Source organism: Telopea speciosissima, chromosome 2 (assembly GCF_018873765.1).
Source record: "Telopea speciosissima isolate NSW1024214 ecotype Mountain lineage chromosome 2, Tspe_v1, whole genome shotgun sequence".
Lineage (NCBI taxonomy): Eukaryota > Viridiplantae > Streptophyta > Magnoliopsida > Proteales > Proteaceae > Telopea > Telopea speciosissima.
In genome coordinates this window covers 3,729,909-3,746,953 of record NC_057917.1, presented here as the reverse complement: position 1 = coordinate 3,746,953, position 17,045 = coordinate 3,729,909, and the positions used below count along the sequence as shown (strand labels likewise).

The 17,045-nt window shown below is 39.1% G+C and overlaps 1 protein-coding gene across 5 annotated transcripts in view; it reads left to right on the top strand.

The window, feature by feature from the left end:
- The first annotated feature begins 1,513 nt into the window (after positions 1-1,513).
- Positions 1,514-17,045, top strand: part of LOC122649872 — a 35,150-nt gene continuing 19,618 nt past the window's right edge. Inside the window, exons 1-5 of one of the 5 annotated variants that reach the window (XM_043843130.1) lie at positions 1,514-1,764; positions 2,219-2,330; positions 12,842-12,916; positions 13,025-13,831; positions 13,920-14,071. In XM_043843130.1, the coding sequence (XP_043699065.1) occupies positions 1,621-1,764; positions 2,219-2,330; positions 12,842-12,916; positions 13,025-13,831; positions 13,920-14,071 (1,290 nt within the window). In that variant the 5' untranslated portion in view covers positions 1,514-1,620. Of the gene's footprint in view, positions 1,765-2,218; positions 2,331-12,838; positions 13,832-13,919; positions 14,072-17,045 lie in introns of all 5 variants that reach the window. The other 4 variants (XM_043843129.1, XM_043843128.1, XM_043843127.1 and 1 more) reach the window with 4 other exon arrangements.

The following is a 17,045-nucleotide window of genomic DNA, read 5'->3' as shown; positions in this document are numbered from 1 at the left end:
GTTGCTCCAATTAAAGAAAGTGATAGAGGATTTATATATTAAAAAAAAGAGGGATAAAGGAAAGACTATTATGTGCAATAAAAGAAGAAGGAATCATAAGGTTGAATTCTAGGTTGGGTTTGGCCCAACTCAATACAACTGAACATCATTTGGATATACAGTAAAAATGTCAGTACAATAGCCTAAGACGAAATAGTACACCAAGCGAACCCCTAAGTTTCATTTTAAGTTAAGGCCCTAAGGCTTGTTTTGCAAGACAGAAAGACACAAAACAAATCCAAATAGTGCCTACAACTTAAAACCTTTGAGAACACAATCTACATGATTGATATCGTGTACAAAACTAGAGATATCTTAGTCTTCGAAAATTAAAACCAAGTGATTCTAAAGCCACTGTAAACTAGACTCAACGACGGACGCTCATCGTTCTTGGACCAAAACATGATTTGGAGTTTATAAGCTATGTTTTAGCTGGATAATCGACCTGATCTGCAGAAATCAGAAATTTTAGGCAAATCTGATGAAAACAATAATAACTCACAAACCGTAGAATCTGATCGAGCCAAACTTGACATTCGAAGAGACCTTGGGATCTATACATCCACAAATTTGCATCCCAACGTGGTTACAACTAAAGCTCCCCTAATAAAATTAGGTACAAATAATGATAAAGAAATAAGGAAGAGTCGTGCTCTGTTACATGTACGACCACCATTCAACATCTGCTTATGTGCTTTAAATGGTCGTGAATGGGATAGGCGTTGAACACTATCTGGGCATCATGCCAAGCTCCAAAAAAAAGAAGAAGAGAGGAATATAAAATACGTAGAATTCAAAATAGGGAACTGAACTTGGATCACCTACCTATATGCTTATGTACGGTTGAGTGATGATAAGTACCCTTTTATGCATTGGAAAGATATGTAAAAATTGTAAAAATGACACATGTCTATCACGTAATCATATGTTAAGCAGACACTCGGGTGATTCGAGCCCCAGAGTTGAGAACGCTAGGACCCTGTTTATTTGATGGGGAGTTAGGTGGGGTGAGAGAATTGGGGTGGGAAAGTGTTGACGTGGTATTAATATGGGGCGGTGAACTTACAAATGCTCAGTGAAGAATATTAAATGTTTTTTTGTCTGCTGATGTGGCACTTGAAAATACACACCTATACTATAATTACTATTCAAAATCCAACAAAAAACAAATGATTTTGATTACTATTCATAGGAAAAGTAAAAAATCTGTTCCTAACCCCCCTGGGGTTCCAATTCCACAATATCCTCATCCCAACGGCCCATCCTTCCCGTCAAACAAAAGGAGCCTAGGAGACTCGGAGTCGTTGCATGGTGGCGGTGTGCATGTTTCGAGCCTTTGGAGTTTGGACATCGGTTAGGGTAAGGAATCCGTAATTTGAAGTCAAAGGCGAGGCTCGAAATGGGTATAAAATGGATTAGGGCCGAGTCGATATGGTTCGTCAATCATTCGATATCTGTTTGTAAGAGGAAAGTTCCCTAACAAAGAAAGAAAAAGGGGAAGAGAGAGAAATTCCATTCGTATCCCAACCGCCACTTCACAGGCAAAAACGGGGGTTTAGCTTGAATGTCTGTGTGGGTGTGATGGGGGAGGAGAATCAGGAGATCGATCAGCTTAGGGCAAAGGTTATCGCATCAATGTCGGCTGCTTCAAATGCTAATTCCAAACCCAAAGAGAAAACCATCGGAAACAGAGAAGAAGGCGAACTTTCATCATCGGAAGACGATGTAATTTCCATCCCGAACCCTAAGTCCCTAACTCATCTTGCATGTCTGTTAGTTATTTCTATTTTAGTCATGATATCGTGTTTGCTTGGTTTCATTTTCATATTTTTTGGCTTCTTCAGTACGTCGTTGACGATCTATCCTGCTGTTTGTTATTAACTTTTTGTTTTTCAAGCTTCTCCTGTGCTGTCCTGTTAATTATTTGGTTTGAAGGTTGATTTAATGTGTTTAAACTTCATACCATCTTTATGGATTTGCTTGGAAATTTATTGTAGTTGGTTTAAATTCCATGTTTTGTTGGTAAGTGTCATTTACGAAATGCATTTTTTTTTGCTTTATGGGAAAAAAATAAAAATGAAAAAATCGCCATCGTCGGCATTTCTTCATCTAAGCCTACAATTTCCTGCGGACGCTTTGTGGGATGTTTATTTCTGTTCCATCAAAATTTTTTGTGTAGGACGTTCCGACTTGTTCTGTTGCACAGCCCACCAGTGTCAATGCGCCTCCTGTTGAGCCCAATCACAGCAAGTCGGGGAACAAAAATACAAACACTCAAAGTTCTAACTCCGGTACTTCTTTTTCACTACAAATTTTGGTGGAAGATTTGTTATACCCTGGTTTTAGAGCTGTTCTCTTTACTTCACTATACTTCACTACTGCATTGGTCTATTCTGGCATTTTTCTTCTTTGTATTTTATGATTGGTTTTCCAAAGTGAATTCGTGGTATTGCCTTAGTGAGTAGTAAGAATATCTTGTTGGTTAGGCTACCCATATCTTATTTCACCATTCAACTTTGTTTAGAACTATGTTTATCATCAAACCAAAACCATTCACATTTATTTTCATAGTTTATTTCCCTCTCTTGGTCTGTCTGTATCACATTTAATGCATATCTTTCAAATTATCTCCTGTCAAGGTTACTCCTAAATCCTAAATCATTTAAAAAGTTTCAGTTCTTATTTTATGTTTTGCTAGTTTTTCCATTAATCATCTTAACATCCTCATTTCAGCTTACACATTTTGTTGTTATGTCTTTTTCTGTGACAATTTACATCCAAGTGCTGTACAACATTGGTCGGTGGTGGTTTTATAGAATTTTCCTTTTGAGTTTTAGTTGGATGCATCAGTTGCACAACACTCCAAAACTGCCTCTTCAGTCATCTACCCTGTTCTAATTTTATGACAACATTGTCTCCAATCACACAACACTCCAAAATTGCCTCTTCACTTCATCCACCCTGTTCTAATTTTATGACAACATAGTCCCCAATTTTTACTTCAGTAACTACTATTAGGCTAACAAGCGCTTAGAAAATTGAGTACCAAAAAAAAAAGGCACTTGGATAACTTCAAATGGCATTTAAATTTTTTTTCTCTCCATATGCGTAGTGGTGGCTTTCCATTCTAAAGAGTATGGTACTGTGCAAATACAGTTACTTTTTATCTTAGCGCTTCCTTATTAAATGCATTCTTTCTTTTAGATGAAATGACAACTGGACTGACTCTAGGACAATTGTTAAGGATTGGTGTGCCACTTTGAAGAGGTGGAGTGTGACTAGACACGCGTTTAAGACAGGGTTTCATTGCACACAGACACTGTTTTTTAGGAACCTTATCATGAGTTCCTTGATCATTTTGTTTATTTGTAATTTAATGAATTTAACCAAGTGAAATTTATTAGGGAACTCAGAAAAAGAAATGCACTTATGCAAATACGTATCTTTCTTAGCCTCTCAGAAATGGATATTTCGAATTCACCTAAATAAGGTTATATAACGATTCCTGTATGTTCCTTCCCACTTTTTTCCTTCTAAAATGATTTGAAATATATTAAACATAAAAGATACTTTATGATGCAGTTTGAGATTAGAAAAAAAAGAGGATATCATACGGTGGGCCTGGATTGTTCTTGCACCAGTTGTTGGACCAAACTAGACCCAAACCAGACCTTACAGCTTGGTTTTCTAGTCCAGCTAAGCAGCCAAGTCGTGGGAATTTATTAGAAGATTGTCGATCGATGAATTCCTGAATCTCTGCAGCTTGCGTGGGAGATCTTCTTGTGGGGCTCGGCTGTTGAAGTTGTGATAGGTTGTGGGTCATATTCCTATATCTTTGGATCTTATTCAATTGTAGATGTGGGGTCTTTTGTTTAGTTGTTATTATTTCTTTCTTGTAATGTAATCAGGTTATTATATAAAACATGGGTAGGAATCTTTTAAGTTTCATTGTCTGATTTAGGAAATCCCTATATAGCACACCTATGCAGCTTTCCCTCTCAGATTTGTTTCTTTATTTTGTTATTAGACAGTGATTAGATTTCCTAAAACTAATCGTATTCTGTCTCCTTTTAGCTTTATTTATATGCAAGGCCATGAGCCATACCACACAACGGATTAAGTTGAGTAAAAATTGGCTTGATGCCCCAAATTTGTGATATCCAGATTTCCGTAACTGTGAGATGCAGTTCTGCTAGGTGGGATGCTTTGCAGGTCAGTGGACAGAATCTGAAATCTATTTCTAGGTTAAGACGCAGATTCCATGAATTTAGCTAATGTAGTCCTAGATAGGTAGGAGACCTACCAGGAGCCAAACAACAGGATCAAATAAGAAAAGGGGCTGCTGGTTCGAATGGACAGCACTAGGATTTAGGTCAATTCCTAGGGTTAGGGTTGGATATTGGGAAAGGGGTTTATAGGGTATTAATGGGCAGGTCTAGGGGGTCAATATGGTATAAAAATAATAGGATTTGGGACGGTTTGAAAATTCTGCAGTTCTGGACAGAATTGTGTTGCAGGTTTTGGGTTTTAATGGAGTGAAGGAATGGAGGGGATAAAGTGAGAGTTTGGGGCTGAAACTTGGATCGAGTGTCAACAATGATGTAAGGGATGTATGCTGAAAGTTTGGTTTGAAACTGATGGACAGATTTGGAGTTATGGAGGTTTCCTAGTAGAAGTAGGAGAGAGGGGTAAAACTGTAATTTCAGACAATCGGCTGGGTGGATGGTGCTGAAATTTGAATCGAGTCTCTCTTAGGGTTTGAGAAAGACTTGATCAAATTTTTAGCAGATTCTAATGGTTAGATTTGGCTGGGCAGAATTCTCACGAAAATCACCTTGTATGTGACCTTCTAGAAGGAAGAAGAATAGTTGCAGAATTTCTTACTTGTTACAGGTCTTCAATGGCAACAACTTTGAAGATGAACAATGGGGTCTCCCGATCTTCACAATGCAAGGAGATAAGTAGCAGCCCTCCCGATCTTCACAATGCAAGGAGTCGATTGGAGATCCACCAATCCCTTCAACCTTGATATTACTCACAAGGCACACTCACGATGGAGCTAAGGCAGCAAGCATAAAGCTAATTTTTATTAATCAAATTCGTATCTAATGCTGGCCTCCCTTACAAACTTATATAGAAGACTCAAAAATAGACTTAGACACTAAAAAGGAATGGCCTAACCTTATCCCTAACCTATTAGGCAACTTAAACTGACTAGGAAACTCAAATAGACTCAAAATAGAGTCCTAATGACTTAAAAACAACTTAAACTACTTAAAATAAAGAAGATTCCCTAGTAGCCAATAGGATATAAGAACCTCTTAGCCAATAAGATCACTTCACTTAAATTAAACCAATTGGATGCAACCAATTTAAACCGGTTCAATTAAAAACACACAATAAAAACTAAGTATTGGGCTAATCCCGTATGCAACCTATATACCCCTATTTCAGACCCACTAAAGTGGCCTAATACATAGAAAACCCTTGGGAACAAAGGCCTAACATATATATATACCAACCCTACACTTATTCCCAATGAAACAAGCCCTATTTGATGATGAATCTGCATCATTAGCTGTAGGCAACTTATAAAAAATAAATAAATTCATAACATTGCCCGTAGAGAGGCAACTCATATTGGTGCAGATACATCACCAAAAGAGGCTTATTTTGATGGGAATAAGTCTAGGGTTAGGTTACATACATGTTGGGCCTTTGATCCATGGGTTTTCTATGTAATAGGCCACTTTTATGGCCTAAAATATGGGTAATTAGGTTCCATATGAGATTCCTTAGTTTTATTTTTATGTAATTAGTGGTCATGTGATCACTTAAGTGATCATGTGAATTGGTTAAGTTGTCATGTGTCTATTTAAGTTGGGTTGGATTAAGACTATATTCGTCCAACCATGTTTTGAGTCTATTTCCTTTGTTATTTCACTTTCCTAGTTAGTTTAAGTTACCTAATAGGTTAAGGATTGGGTTGGGCCTTTCGTTTTTAGTGTAGGAGTCTATTTTTGTGTCTTTTATATGAGGTTGTAAGGGGCAAAATTTGATCACGAATTTTGATATTAATGAAAAGCTTTCGCTGCTTTTCTTCTCCATTGAAGATTTTTGTCTTGTGTTTGATCAAGGTTGGTGGGATCGGTGTTTGATCCGATTGATACCTTGCGGTGGGAAGCCAGGGTGGTTCGTTGGTGGGATTGGTGTTTGATCCAATTGACACCTTGCGGTGTGAAGCCCGGGTGGTTCTTTTGAAGCTCTCCCTGAAGTTCTAGTTAAAGATTCAATTTTTATTCAAGTTCCTCCATCAAGCTGCTGCCAATAATTTTCTGCCATTACAAGTAAGTTGGAAGCATCCCCATCCCCATCCCCATCCTTCTTCTTCTAATCCTCTAAACCACCAAACCCTAACATCCCCCCTCCATCACTGGTCAACATTCCCATAACCTAAATTTTGCCCAGGGCCCCAGACCAAACCAGCCTACAAAATCCCTCCTTTTTAGATCAAATTCTCCATCATTGCCCCTATAGCACTCGATCCAACCCCTAGCCCCATCCTCCCACTCTAAATCCGTGATTCCCCTAGTTTACTCTTTTCAAAAACCCAAACCCTAACCCTATATTGCTGTTAATTCAAATCAGCATACTTCCTTCCATTAAAACATCTCAGGACCTTCACTGATAGACTCCCCTACCTTGACTTGACATAACACATACATCAAACCGTAACCCTAACCCTAATTTCACTTAAAAACCCTATTTTGACCTAGCCGATTCACCTGTTCAGAATAGATCCTGGTTGATTGGCTCCTAGTTGGTCTCCTACCAATCTAGTACTACATTAGATATCCTCCCCCTATTAAAAAAGAGAGCAACCTAGTGCGCAAGGCTCTCGCTAATGCAGGGTTTGGGAGGGGCAAATGTACACAGCCTTACCCCCTGATTTGCAGGAGAAGCTGTTTCCAAGTGTTGAACCCGCAACCAATAGGTTGCAATAGCGCAACTGCTCGCTCACTTATTGTATAAAGGATGTAGGCTTAGTAAGAACCAATTATCTTAATTCTTTTATTATATTTATTTATGCTTTTTTTTTTACCTTGTAAAATATCATAAGAAGTCAAAATGGAAAAACATAAAGAAGAATGCAGTGCTAGTCTCAAGCCAGTGAGATCCTATGAGAGATTGGATCATAGGGAAAATAGTAAGAACCAGCTAAGGAGAAAATTACATAAGTTGAACAAAACATTTCAGATTGGCCTGAAACTTGAATAGATTGATCATTTCAAAGTTTAGAACAAGATTGCAAAGTAAGATCACAATCTGATGGCTCCAAGATCTATCAAATCCTATTCTAGTTAGGGAACTGGAAAACCCGACAAAAACCAGAATTTCAAAATCCAGAAATTATGGCAGCAAACAAGGTTATGAAACTGTGTAATGTAGTCCTAGATAGGTAGGAGACCTACTAGGAGCCAAACAACCGGATCAAATAACAAAAGGGACTGCTGGTTCGAATGGACAACACTAGGATTTAGGTCAATTCCTAGGGTTTGGGTTGGATATTGGGAAAGGGGTTTATAGGGTATTAATGGGCAGGTCTAGGGGGTCAATATGGTATAAAAAGGTTAGGGTTTGGATGAGTTTTGAAATTCTGCAATTCTGGACAGAATCGAGTTGCAGGTTTTGGGCTTTAATGGAGTTAGGGTTTATGGGATTCAAACAAAAAATAAAGGGGATCAATTGGGGGAAAGGATTAGAGGATTAGAAGAAGAATTTTGGCGTCAAACTTTCTGGAGATTCCACTGGCAGCAGCTTGAACAGATGTGAAGGATAGAACCACCTTCGAATTGAAGAAGATCCTCCCAGCCGTCATGGCGTAAGGAGTCAACCAGAGTCCACCAGTCCCTTTCCACCTTGAGATCCACAAAGATGCACACTCACAAGGAGCAACACTCAACAGAGCAGGGCAGCAACAATGGCAGCAAACAAAAGCTTTTCATTAATCAAATTCGTGTACAATGCTGGCCTCCCTTACAAACTTATATAGAAGACTCAAAAATAAACTTAGACACTAAAAAGGAATGGCCTAATCCTATCCCTAATCTATTAGGTAATTTAAATTGACTAGGAAACTAAAATACTAAAGGAAATAGACTCAAAACATGGCTGTCCATTAGAAACCAGCAGTCCCTTTCGTTATTTGATCCGATTGTTTGGCTCCTAGTAGGTCTCCTACCTATCTAGGACTACATTAGATTGGTATCAGAGCTATGGTGGAGGGAAGCTCCAACCAAGCCTGGAAAGACCCACCTCCATTCGTTTTTAAGACCCGAGTTCGTCTACCCAATGGGAGCACAACCATATTAATTGTTGATGAGAGGCGACGTAACAACATTATTTCACAATCCGTGGTGGATATGTTGTCCCAGTCAGGAAAGATTTGCATCATGCCTACAAGTAAAATCTTTGTTGAATTTGAGTGTTCCTCATACCATGATGGTGCTTGGTGTCAGCCGGTACCACATTCAAAGAGTTTTATTGCAGTAGGTGGTGATTGGTTGGACGAGCGACAAGGTTGGATTGAACTTGAAAACAACTGGTGTGTCCTACCTGATCGACACCGTCTATACCAGTTATTTACTCTAAAAGGGTTACAACCAAAGGTGACCACATCGACTGTACAACCACAAGGACTGCCGAACATGTCAACTCAAACGCAAGTGGCATCGACTGTGTTTGAAGTTTCACCAATGGCAGATGCACCAACAGAAGATCCTACTGAAGTGATCTATGTTGAAGAAACCAATATAGATAAGGCTGAACCAGTAGAAGATAAAAAGCTGATTGAGAGCATTCCAAAGGAAAACAATGACCTTCAAGATGCTGCTCTTGAAGAGGTGGAGCTTGTGTCTCATGCATTAGATGAGAAGGTTGCTAACATCAAGGCTCTATGGACGAGACATTGACGATTCTTCTGCGATTCACAGGCGAGAACACATATAGTTTGTTATGCCACCATGGTTCTTCGAAGAGAAAGCTCCACGCATTGAAGACTTTATCCCCCAATGTTCTTGCCTCATCGGAATTTTGTTTGGGGATGGTCAAAGCTGCTGATCACATGTTGATTCCCCCTCATCACTGCAAAATTCGAGGACGAATTTTTTCAAGTTGGGGAGAGTTGATGCAGGTTCATCATAGATATTGGCTTATTTCTTTAGAAATAGGCCTAGGGTTGGGTTATATACATATTGGGCCTTTGTTCCCAAGTGTTTTCTATGTATTAGGCCATTTTAATGAGCCTAAACTAGGGGTACATAGGTTGCATACGGGATTAACCCAATACTTAGTTTATTTATATGTTTTTTAATTGAACCGGTTCAAATTGGTTGCATTCAATTGGTTCAATTTAAGTGATCATGTGACTTGGTTAAGTGGTCATGTGATGTAAGTTAGGCTGGATTAGGACTCTATAAGTCCAGCCATGTTTTGAGTCTATTTCCTTTAGTATTTTAGTTTTCTAGTCAATTTAAATTACCTAATAGGTTAGGGATAGGATTAGGCCATTCCTTTTTTGTGTCTAAATCTATTTTTGAGTCTTCTATATAAGTTTGTAAGGGAGGCCAGCATTGTACACGAATTTGATTAATGAAAAGCTTTTGTTTGCTGCCATTGCTGCTGCCCTACTCTGTTGAGTGTTGCTCCTTGTGAGTGTGCATCCTTGTGGTTCTATCAAGGTGGAAAGGGACTGGTGGAATCCGGTTGACTCCTAACGCCGTGACGGCTGAGAGGATCTTCTTCAATTCGAAGGTGGCTCTATCCTTCACATTTGTTCAAGCTGCTGCCAGTGGAATCCCCAGTAAGTTTGACACCCAATATCTTCTTCTAACCCCTCCATTCCCTCACTCCATTAAACCTGCATAATCGAACCGATTCTGCCCCCAACAGCAAAATTTTACAACCCCTTCAAACCCTAATCTCTTTACATCATTAGGATCCCCTAAACCTGCATATTAAAACCCTATAAGCCCTTTCCTAAAATCTGCCCCTAAACCCTAGATTTTACAAACAGTCCATTTTCATAAGGCCTCCTACCCAAAACCTTGGATTTCCAATTTCATCCAAATCCATCCAAATCTACACCAATAGACTCCTAAAAACCTGCACATCATTACCAAATAAAACCCTAGCTCGAAACCCTAACCCTAACCCTAATTTTGCCCTAATTAACCAAATCTACCCTTTCGGCCAGCCCTATTACATAACCCTATTCCCCTGGTTCCTAGTGGGATTTCTCCTATCTAGGACTACATTATAAGGTTTATGGGATTCAAACAAAAAATAAAGGGGATCAATTGGGGGAAAGGATTAGAGGATTAGAAGAAGAATTTTGGCGTCAAACTTATTGGAGATTCCACTGGCAGCAGCTTAAACAGATGTGAAGGATAGAACCACCTTCGAATTGAAGAAGATCCTCCCAGCCTTCACGGCGTAAGAAGTCAACCAGATTCCACCGGTCCCTTTCCACCTTGAGATCCACAAGGATGCACACTCAAAAGGAGCAACACTCAACAGAGCAGGGCAGCAACAATGGCAGCAAACAAAAGCTTTTCATTAATCAAATTCGTGTACAATGCTGGCCTCCCTTACAAACTTATATAGAAGACTCAAAAATAGACTTAGACACTAAAAAGGAATGGTCTAATCCTATCCCTAACCTATTAGGTAATTTAAATTGACTAGAAAACTAAAATACTAAAGGAAATAGACTCAAAACATGGCTGGACTTATAGAGTCCTAATCCAGCCTCACTTACATCACATGACCACTTAAGTTGTCACATAACCACTTAACCAAGCCACATGATCACTTAAATTGAACCAATTGGATGCAACCAATTTGAACCGGTTCAATTAGAAAACATAAAAATAAACTAAGTATTGGGCTAATCCCGTATGCAACCTATGTACCCCTAGTTTAGGCTCATTAAAGTAGCCTAATACATAGAAAACCCTTGGGAACAAAGGCCCAACATGTATATAACCCAACCCTAGGCCTATTTCTAAAGAAATAAGCCAATATCTATGATGAACCTGCATCACTGTGAAGAAATTATGTCAAGAGATAAGAATATGAAACTGGAACTGTAACCAGAACTTGAAACAGAAATTACGAACAGAAAACGGAAGAAGAATTGAAGAATATAGCAGAATTTCAGAAACTATCCTTGTAATCAATGGAGAAGAAGAGGATAAGTAATCAGGTTTGGTATACCAATCTTGTATGCCATGCTCAACAGCTCCAAAACTCTGAAAAAAAAAACTCTCTACTCAAATCATATTGACCCGGGGGGGGGGGTGTTGTATTACATATATAACTCTTTCTTACTGACTTAAAGTAAATAAACTCAAAATAGAATTCTTAAAAGCTATTAGAAATCCTAAATTAACTCAAACACTTAACTTAATTACTAATTTCGTGTACTAAATTACATTCCGCTTTATGGGCTTATAAATCAGACCAACTTCAATGAAATCCAAGAAAATAAAAGCCCCAACCTATAGTATAGCTACCCAAAGCTTACTTTCAGCCCATTGAACTGCCACCTGCGTGTTCTGGGCCTCCCAAACTTGCATTCAGGCCTCCATACGAGGTCAATGTTCTAATGTAACTGTATCAATGTATTATACTAGAGGAAGATAGATAGTCATAAGTAGCCACATGCGACTGAGGAAACTTACCCCACTACTATGCTTTTGTGAAGTAGAATGGCGTTTTATAGACCTAAAGAGAATATTTGAAGCATAACTTCTTAATTCATTTGTGTAACAACCCTGACATTTTAATTCACTTTCTTAAACTGAATGACAAATTGTAGCAGTTGTTATACTTGCTAGAATATAAAAAGTTACTACTTGTGTCCAATAGCATTAGGAACCAGATCATTTCTTTATGAGGGCCAAGGCCTAACAAAAATGATATATGGTGGGATTTGGATTTTAATTTAGTTAGGAAATGGGTATATGTTTTGATACTTTCTTACTCAAAATCTCGGATTGAGCTAAAAGTTAATTTAGAAAGTTCAGATTAAGCAGCAATAGCCGATTAAGTTAGTCTTTAGCGGGCAATCAAAACTATTGCATTGGCATATCCAAACAGCTAAATCTCACTTATTTGATATAGTCCCTTAATATGCTTTACTAATTAAAAGATGGATTTCCAACTTTCTAAACTTCCAATTTGTACAGCACTTGTTTCATATGAAGAGCACACACATCACATGGGGGAAATTTGTCATTTTCACAACACGTTCCACTTTTCTTTTCTTTTAATGGAAATATCTCCAGCCCACTTCTCTCTTTTTTGAAGAAGGGTGAATTCTCTTGTGCCTCCTCTCCTTATCTTCCTTGACATTCTCCATTAATTTAGTGGTTTCTCGCTTCTGTGAGGAGAGCTTCTTTCTGCAGAAATCAATTGAAGGGATTAATGGATGAATACTTGGGGCATAAAACAAATTTCAATACTATGAAATATGACAACAAGGGCCGAGATTTTGGCATTTAGATGCTACATTTATGGCTACCTGCACTAGGGCTCTCATTTCCAGAAAAAACACCTGAAGATGTGCAGCTTATGCATAACAAAAAGTACAACACAGAATGAATATATTTTTGTTCATACCTTAATGGCATTTCAAGTGATAATGTATTAGAGTAACGAGGCCACTGTGTTGCATAACAGTAGTTATTGTCCATGTGAATATAGCTTATTCTGCCAGATCCTCTCTAATGTGCAGCAGGGAAATCTGTGTCTGGAAATGGCCCTGCAAGTTCTAGTCACATTCAACCTTGGACTTCCGGCAAAAAAAATTACAGTAAGCACTTTGGGACAAATCCGATGCCATCTAAGTTAGGTAATCACAACACTCCTGGATGGCGTTTGCCTTCTCGAGCAAAAAATAATCTTGTGATAAGCTTTTCAGATGATGACAGTGGAAGTGGTTCCGAAGGAGATAAAACAGAAAGGACTGCAAGAAAGAAAAGAAACTCACTTGGAGTCGATGGATCTAAGAAACCACCTATTTCTTTGCAATCAAAATCGGAAATGTTGCGACGAACTACAAGTAATCAAGTGAATCTGAAGAAAATGGCGTTGGGTCGTACTTTCATGTCATCACTGACTAAAATCCATGGAGCCAGTTCTAGGAATTCAGGACCATCTTTTGTTGAGCAGGGATCCTCTGTTCGAAGTGTTGATCCTGCCAATAAGATGGTGGCAGGCCGAGATCGTGGAAATAACCAAGGTATGAATGGGAAAAACAACAACCTAGAGAGCTTACGACAGCAGATTGCCATTCGAGAAAATGAGCTGAAGCTTCAGCTTAAATCTGGCCAACAGAAGGAAACAATTTCAGGATCATCTATGGATTACAATGGTGCAAAGCTAATTAGCAATGCAGCCAAGAAGGGTAGATTAGCTTCTTCTAATACTGTACAGTTGGCTTCTAATGAACAGGACAAGAAACGGTTAAAACTCAGTGAACCTACTCACAGTAAGTTAAATTCAGATGGCCTACTGCCGATGCATATACCTGCAACAAAATCTTTACCAGAATTAAAGATGCCATCTGTGGAAAATAGTCATCTTACAGACAACAATTTAGTAAATTACAATCAATGCAGCAAAGAAACTCATTTGGTCACAGCTGATCCAGGTATTGATGAAGTGCAAGAGAAAGGTGATGAGCAGGTTCCTGTTTCATCTGGAAATCAACTTGGAGTGAAAGATGGTGAGTCTTATGTTACTTTTTCACACTATATACTGTCTGGGGCTTTGAGATGCCTAAAAAACTAGAGATTTACAACTTGTCTGGGCAGGCATTTCAACCAGTTGCTGTCAGTCTGACAAGAGCAGTGAGCTGTTGGATTCACTTACTGTGTTCGATCAAAGCTTAGGCTTGCCAAAGATAACACCCAGAGAAGATGTTCAGCCTGCATTCCAACTGAAGATACCTTCCCCAAAGAAACCAGTAAGTTTATGTTGCTTCTCTTTTGTTTATAATAGTTGAGGTTCCTTAACCCTGATCCACCATTTCTGTATGATATGTAGCGTTTTGGGTGCCTGATTTCTTTACTGTAATATGATCTTTCACAATTCTGGATAGCTACATTTCCATTGTCTTCCTGAGTTATTGTTTGCTGATTTTTTCCTGTTTGTTGTGCTGGTTTCAGTCTGTACATTTTGTTTCTTTCAAATATTGCAAATTTTTTTTTTTAACTATTTTAAGTTGACATTTGTTGTAAAGCTGATCAATTATATGCAGGAATATGAAATTATTTATTCAACCCCCTCTCGTCCTACAGGGTGAAAATAGAAGGGAAGAAAAAGCTTGCCTTTATTTCGAGTTTGTCTTGCCAGCTACTTAACCAACCTCCTGGAAAAAAAGGGTTGGGTGTCTTAGCAGCGACTGTGAAGTTTTTCCTGATACTTTCTGTCTATTTTGATTCTAATAGATGAGGTTGCCATGCATGTGCCTTTGGTACTGGATTTGAAAATGCAACGAAACGATAGGTGTTTCTTATCCTTTCTAGACATAATCTCTGTTATTTATGGTTCCTGTGTATTGTTCTGTTAGGTAACTTTCACTAAGTACCTATATTTATTTTTGGATAAGTTAAAAGGAATTCATTAGAAAGGGTGTAAAACTCATTGCTAGAAAGGCATAGCAGTCTCTTTATCCTTTGTGGCAGGAATTTCAACATCAGAGCTACACTGGAAAACTGTACCTGTCAGTACACAAAGCTGATGGAGATAAATCCACCTGTGTATGACTGCCTTTGTATATAATAAATAGTAATATAAATGTTATATATTATGTATGGCTGGTTTTTCTTCATGGCCATCAAGAGAGTCTTGAGTTGATGGTCACCTCTTTTTGAGCCATGTGAACTGTGGAGGGCCCATCTCGACAAACCAACTGTTTGATAGGTTGTAGAAGTAGACCCATGGCTGAGCCACACGTCAAGTACAGGCTCCCATCTAAAACCATATGATCCGCCACTTTTAAGGTTTGACCTTGTATTTTCAACAGTTAAAAAATGTCAGCTTTTCAACAGTCACAAGAGAGCTAATCTGGCATATACTGGAGAAGAGAAGAGTGCCATGTTGACATAATTAAGGATATGTATGATAGTGTGGTGACTAGTCACTAGTGAAAGCACTATGGGAGGCCAAGGTAGTGAGTTCCCAATTATTATTGGGTTACATCGAGGTTCAGCCTTAAGCTCTTATCTGTTTGCGCTGATCATAGATGGTTTAACTAGAGACATACATGACAAGGTCCCTTGGTGCATGTTTTTCGCCGACAATATTGTGTTGGTAGATGAGACAAAGCAGGGATTAACACCAAGTTGGAGTTATGGAGATCAACCTTGGAATCAAAAGGTCTTAGGTTAAGTAGAACAAAGACGGAGTATATGGTGTGTAATTTTAGTCACACGAGGACGGTTAGGGAGGTGGTCAATATTGACAAGAGGGAGATTTTTCAAAGTGATTATTTTAGATATTTGGTTCTATAGTTAATGAAGAAAGCGATATAGAAGATGACGTTATCCAAAGAACTAAAATAGGATGGATGAAGTGGAGAGGTGCGTCTGGGGTACTGTGTGATCGACGTATTCCTTTAAAGTTTAAACCAAAATTCTATTGGATAGTCGTTTGTCTGGCTATGATGTATGGGGCAGAATGTTTGGCAGTTAATGATGCAGATATGGTCCATCGATTGGGCTGTAAGATGGGCATGTACCTGGCCCATATCCAAGGTCTATTCATAACTACTGAGCCAACATATTAGGAGGAGGTCGACATGCATATCTTGTGGGCCCACGACCAGCTAATTTAGAGATTGTTGTAATATGAGTTCAAGGGAAGTTTTGTCCTAGGGGTATTTTTGCCCTTGTACCTATTCTGGAATGTTCTCCAGCTCATTATAAATAAAGAGGGGCTGTGACCATTCGTAACAAGCCATTATCCCTACTCTCAACATGGTAAATGTGGATCCTAACCCTAATGCTTACCATCACGAAATCCTAGAACACCTTCCTCTCCCTCCTTTTCTCGGTTTTTGCACCGTCAGCCACCACCAGGCCTTCCCGCCCTCTCTCTCTCTCTCTCTCCCCTCCCAGTGCCGCCAGGTACCGCTACCGTCACCCTCTCTCTCGGTCTGGCCTCTAGCATTGCCAAACACCACCACCGTTGTCGTCGCCTCCTCTTTCTCTCGGTCGTGATTCCACCGCACACCTCTGCCTCCTCTTCTTCACCCTTGGTGGTGAATTATGTCCCCCACAAAGGGTCTTTATCCCTGCCATGTTTTAAATCCTCTTCCATTGGGATGTTCTTTGAGGGATCCCTTGCACGGTGTTGATGTTTTGTTGAGTTCTTCCCTGACCAACAACTATGGCCGACTCTTAGATCTCTTCCGCATCTATTGGACACGAAGTTGCTAATCAACGTGACTTCCTTACGTTCCCTGCTAGCTCCATTAAATTGAATGGGAGGAATTATTTGATGTGGTCGCGGTCTTGCTACCTTGCCACTGGTTCTCGTGGTCTTTCTGGCTACATTACAGGGGCATCTATTAAGCCTATTGATGCTGGTCCTTCTCAAGATGAATGGGTGACATCCAACTTTCTTGTGATGTCATATCTCATCAATTCCATGGATTCTTAAATTGCTGAGGGTTATCTTCTTCTCAATACTGCTGCCAAAATTTGGAAGACTGCCAAGGACACTTATTTACAGGTTGGTAATTCTGCCAAAAAATACATGCTACTAAACAACATGAGTTCTCTCTTTCCCAGTATTATTCCGAGCTGTGTAGCATGTGGCAATAGTTGGATTTTTATGGGCCTTTTACCGCTACCTGTGATGTTGATGCTACTGCCTTTAAAAATTGGAAAATGGTCTCCGTGTCTTTGATTTCCTTACTGGCAATATTGAGTTTG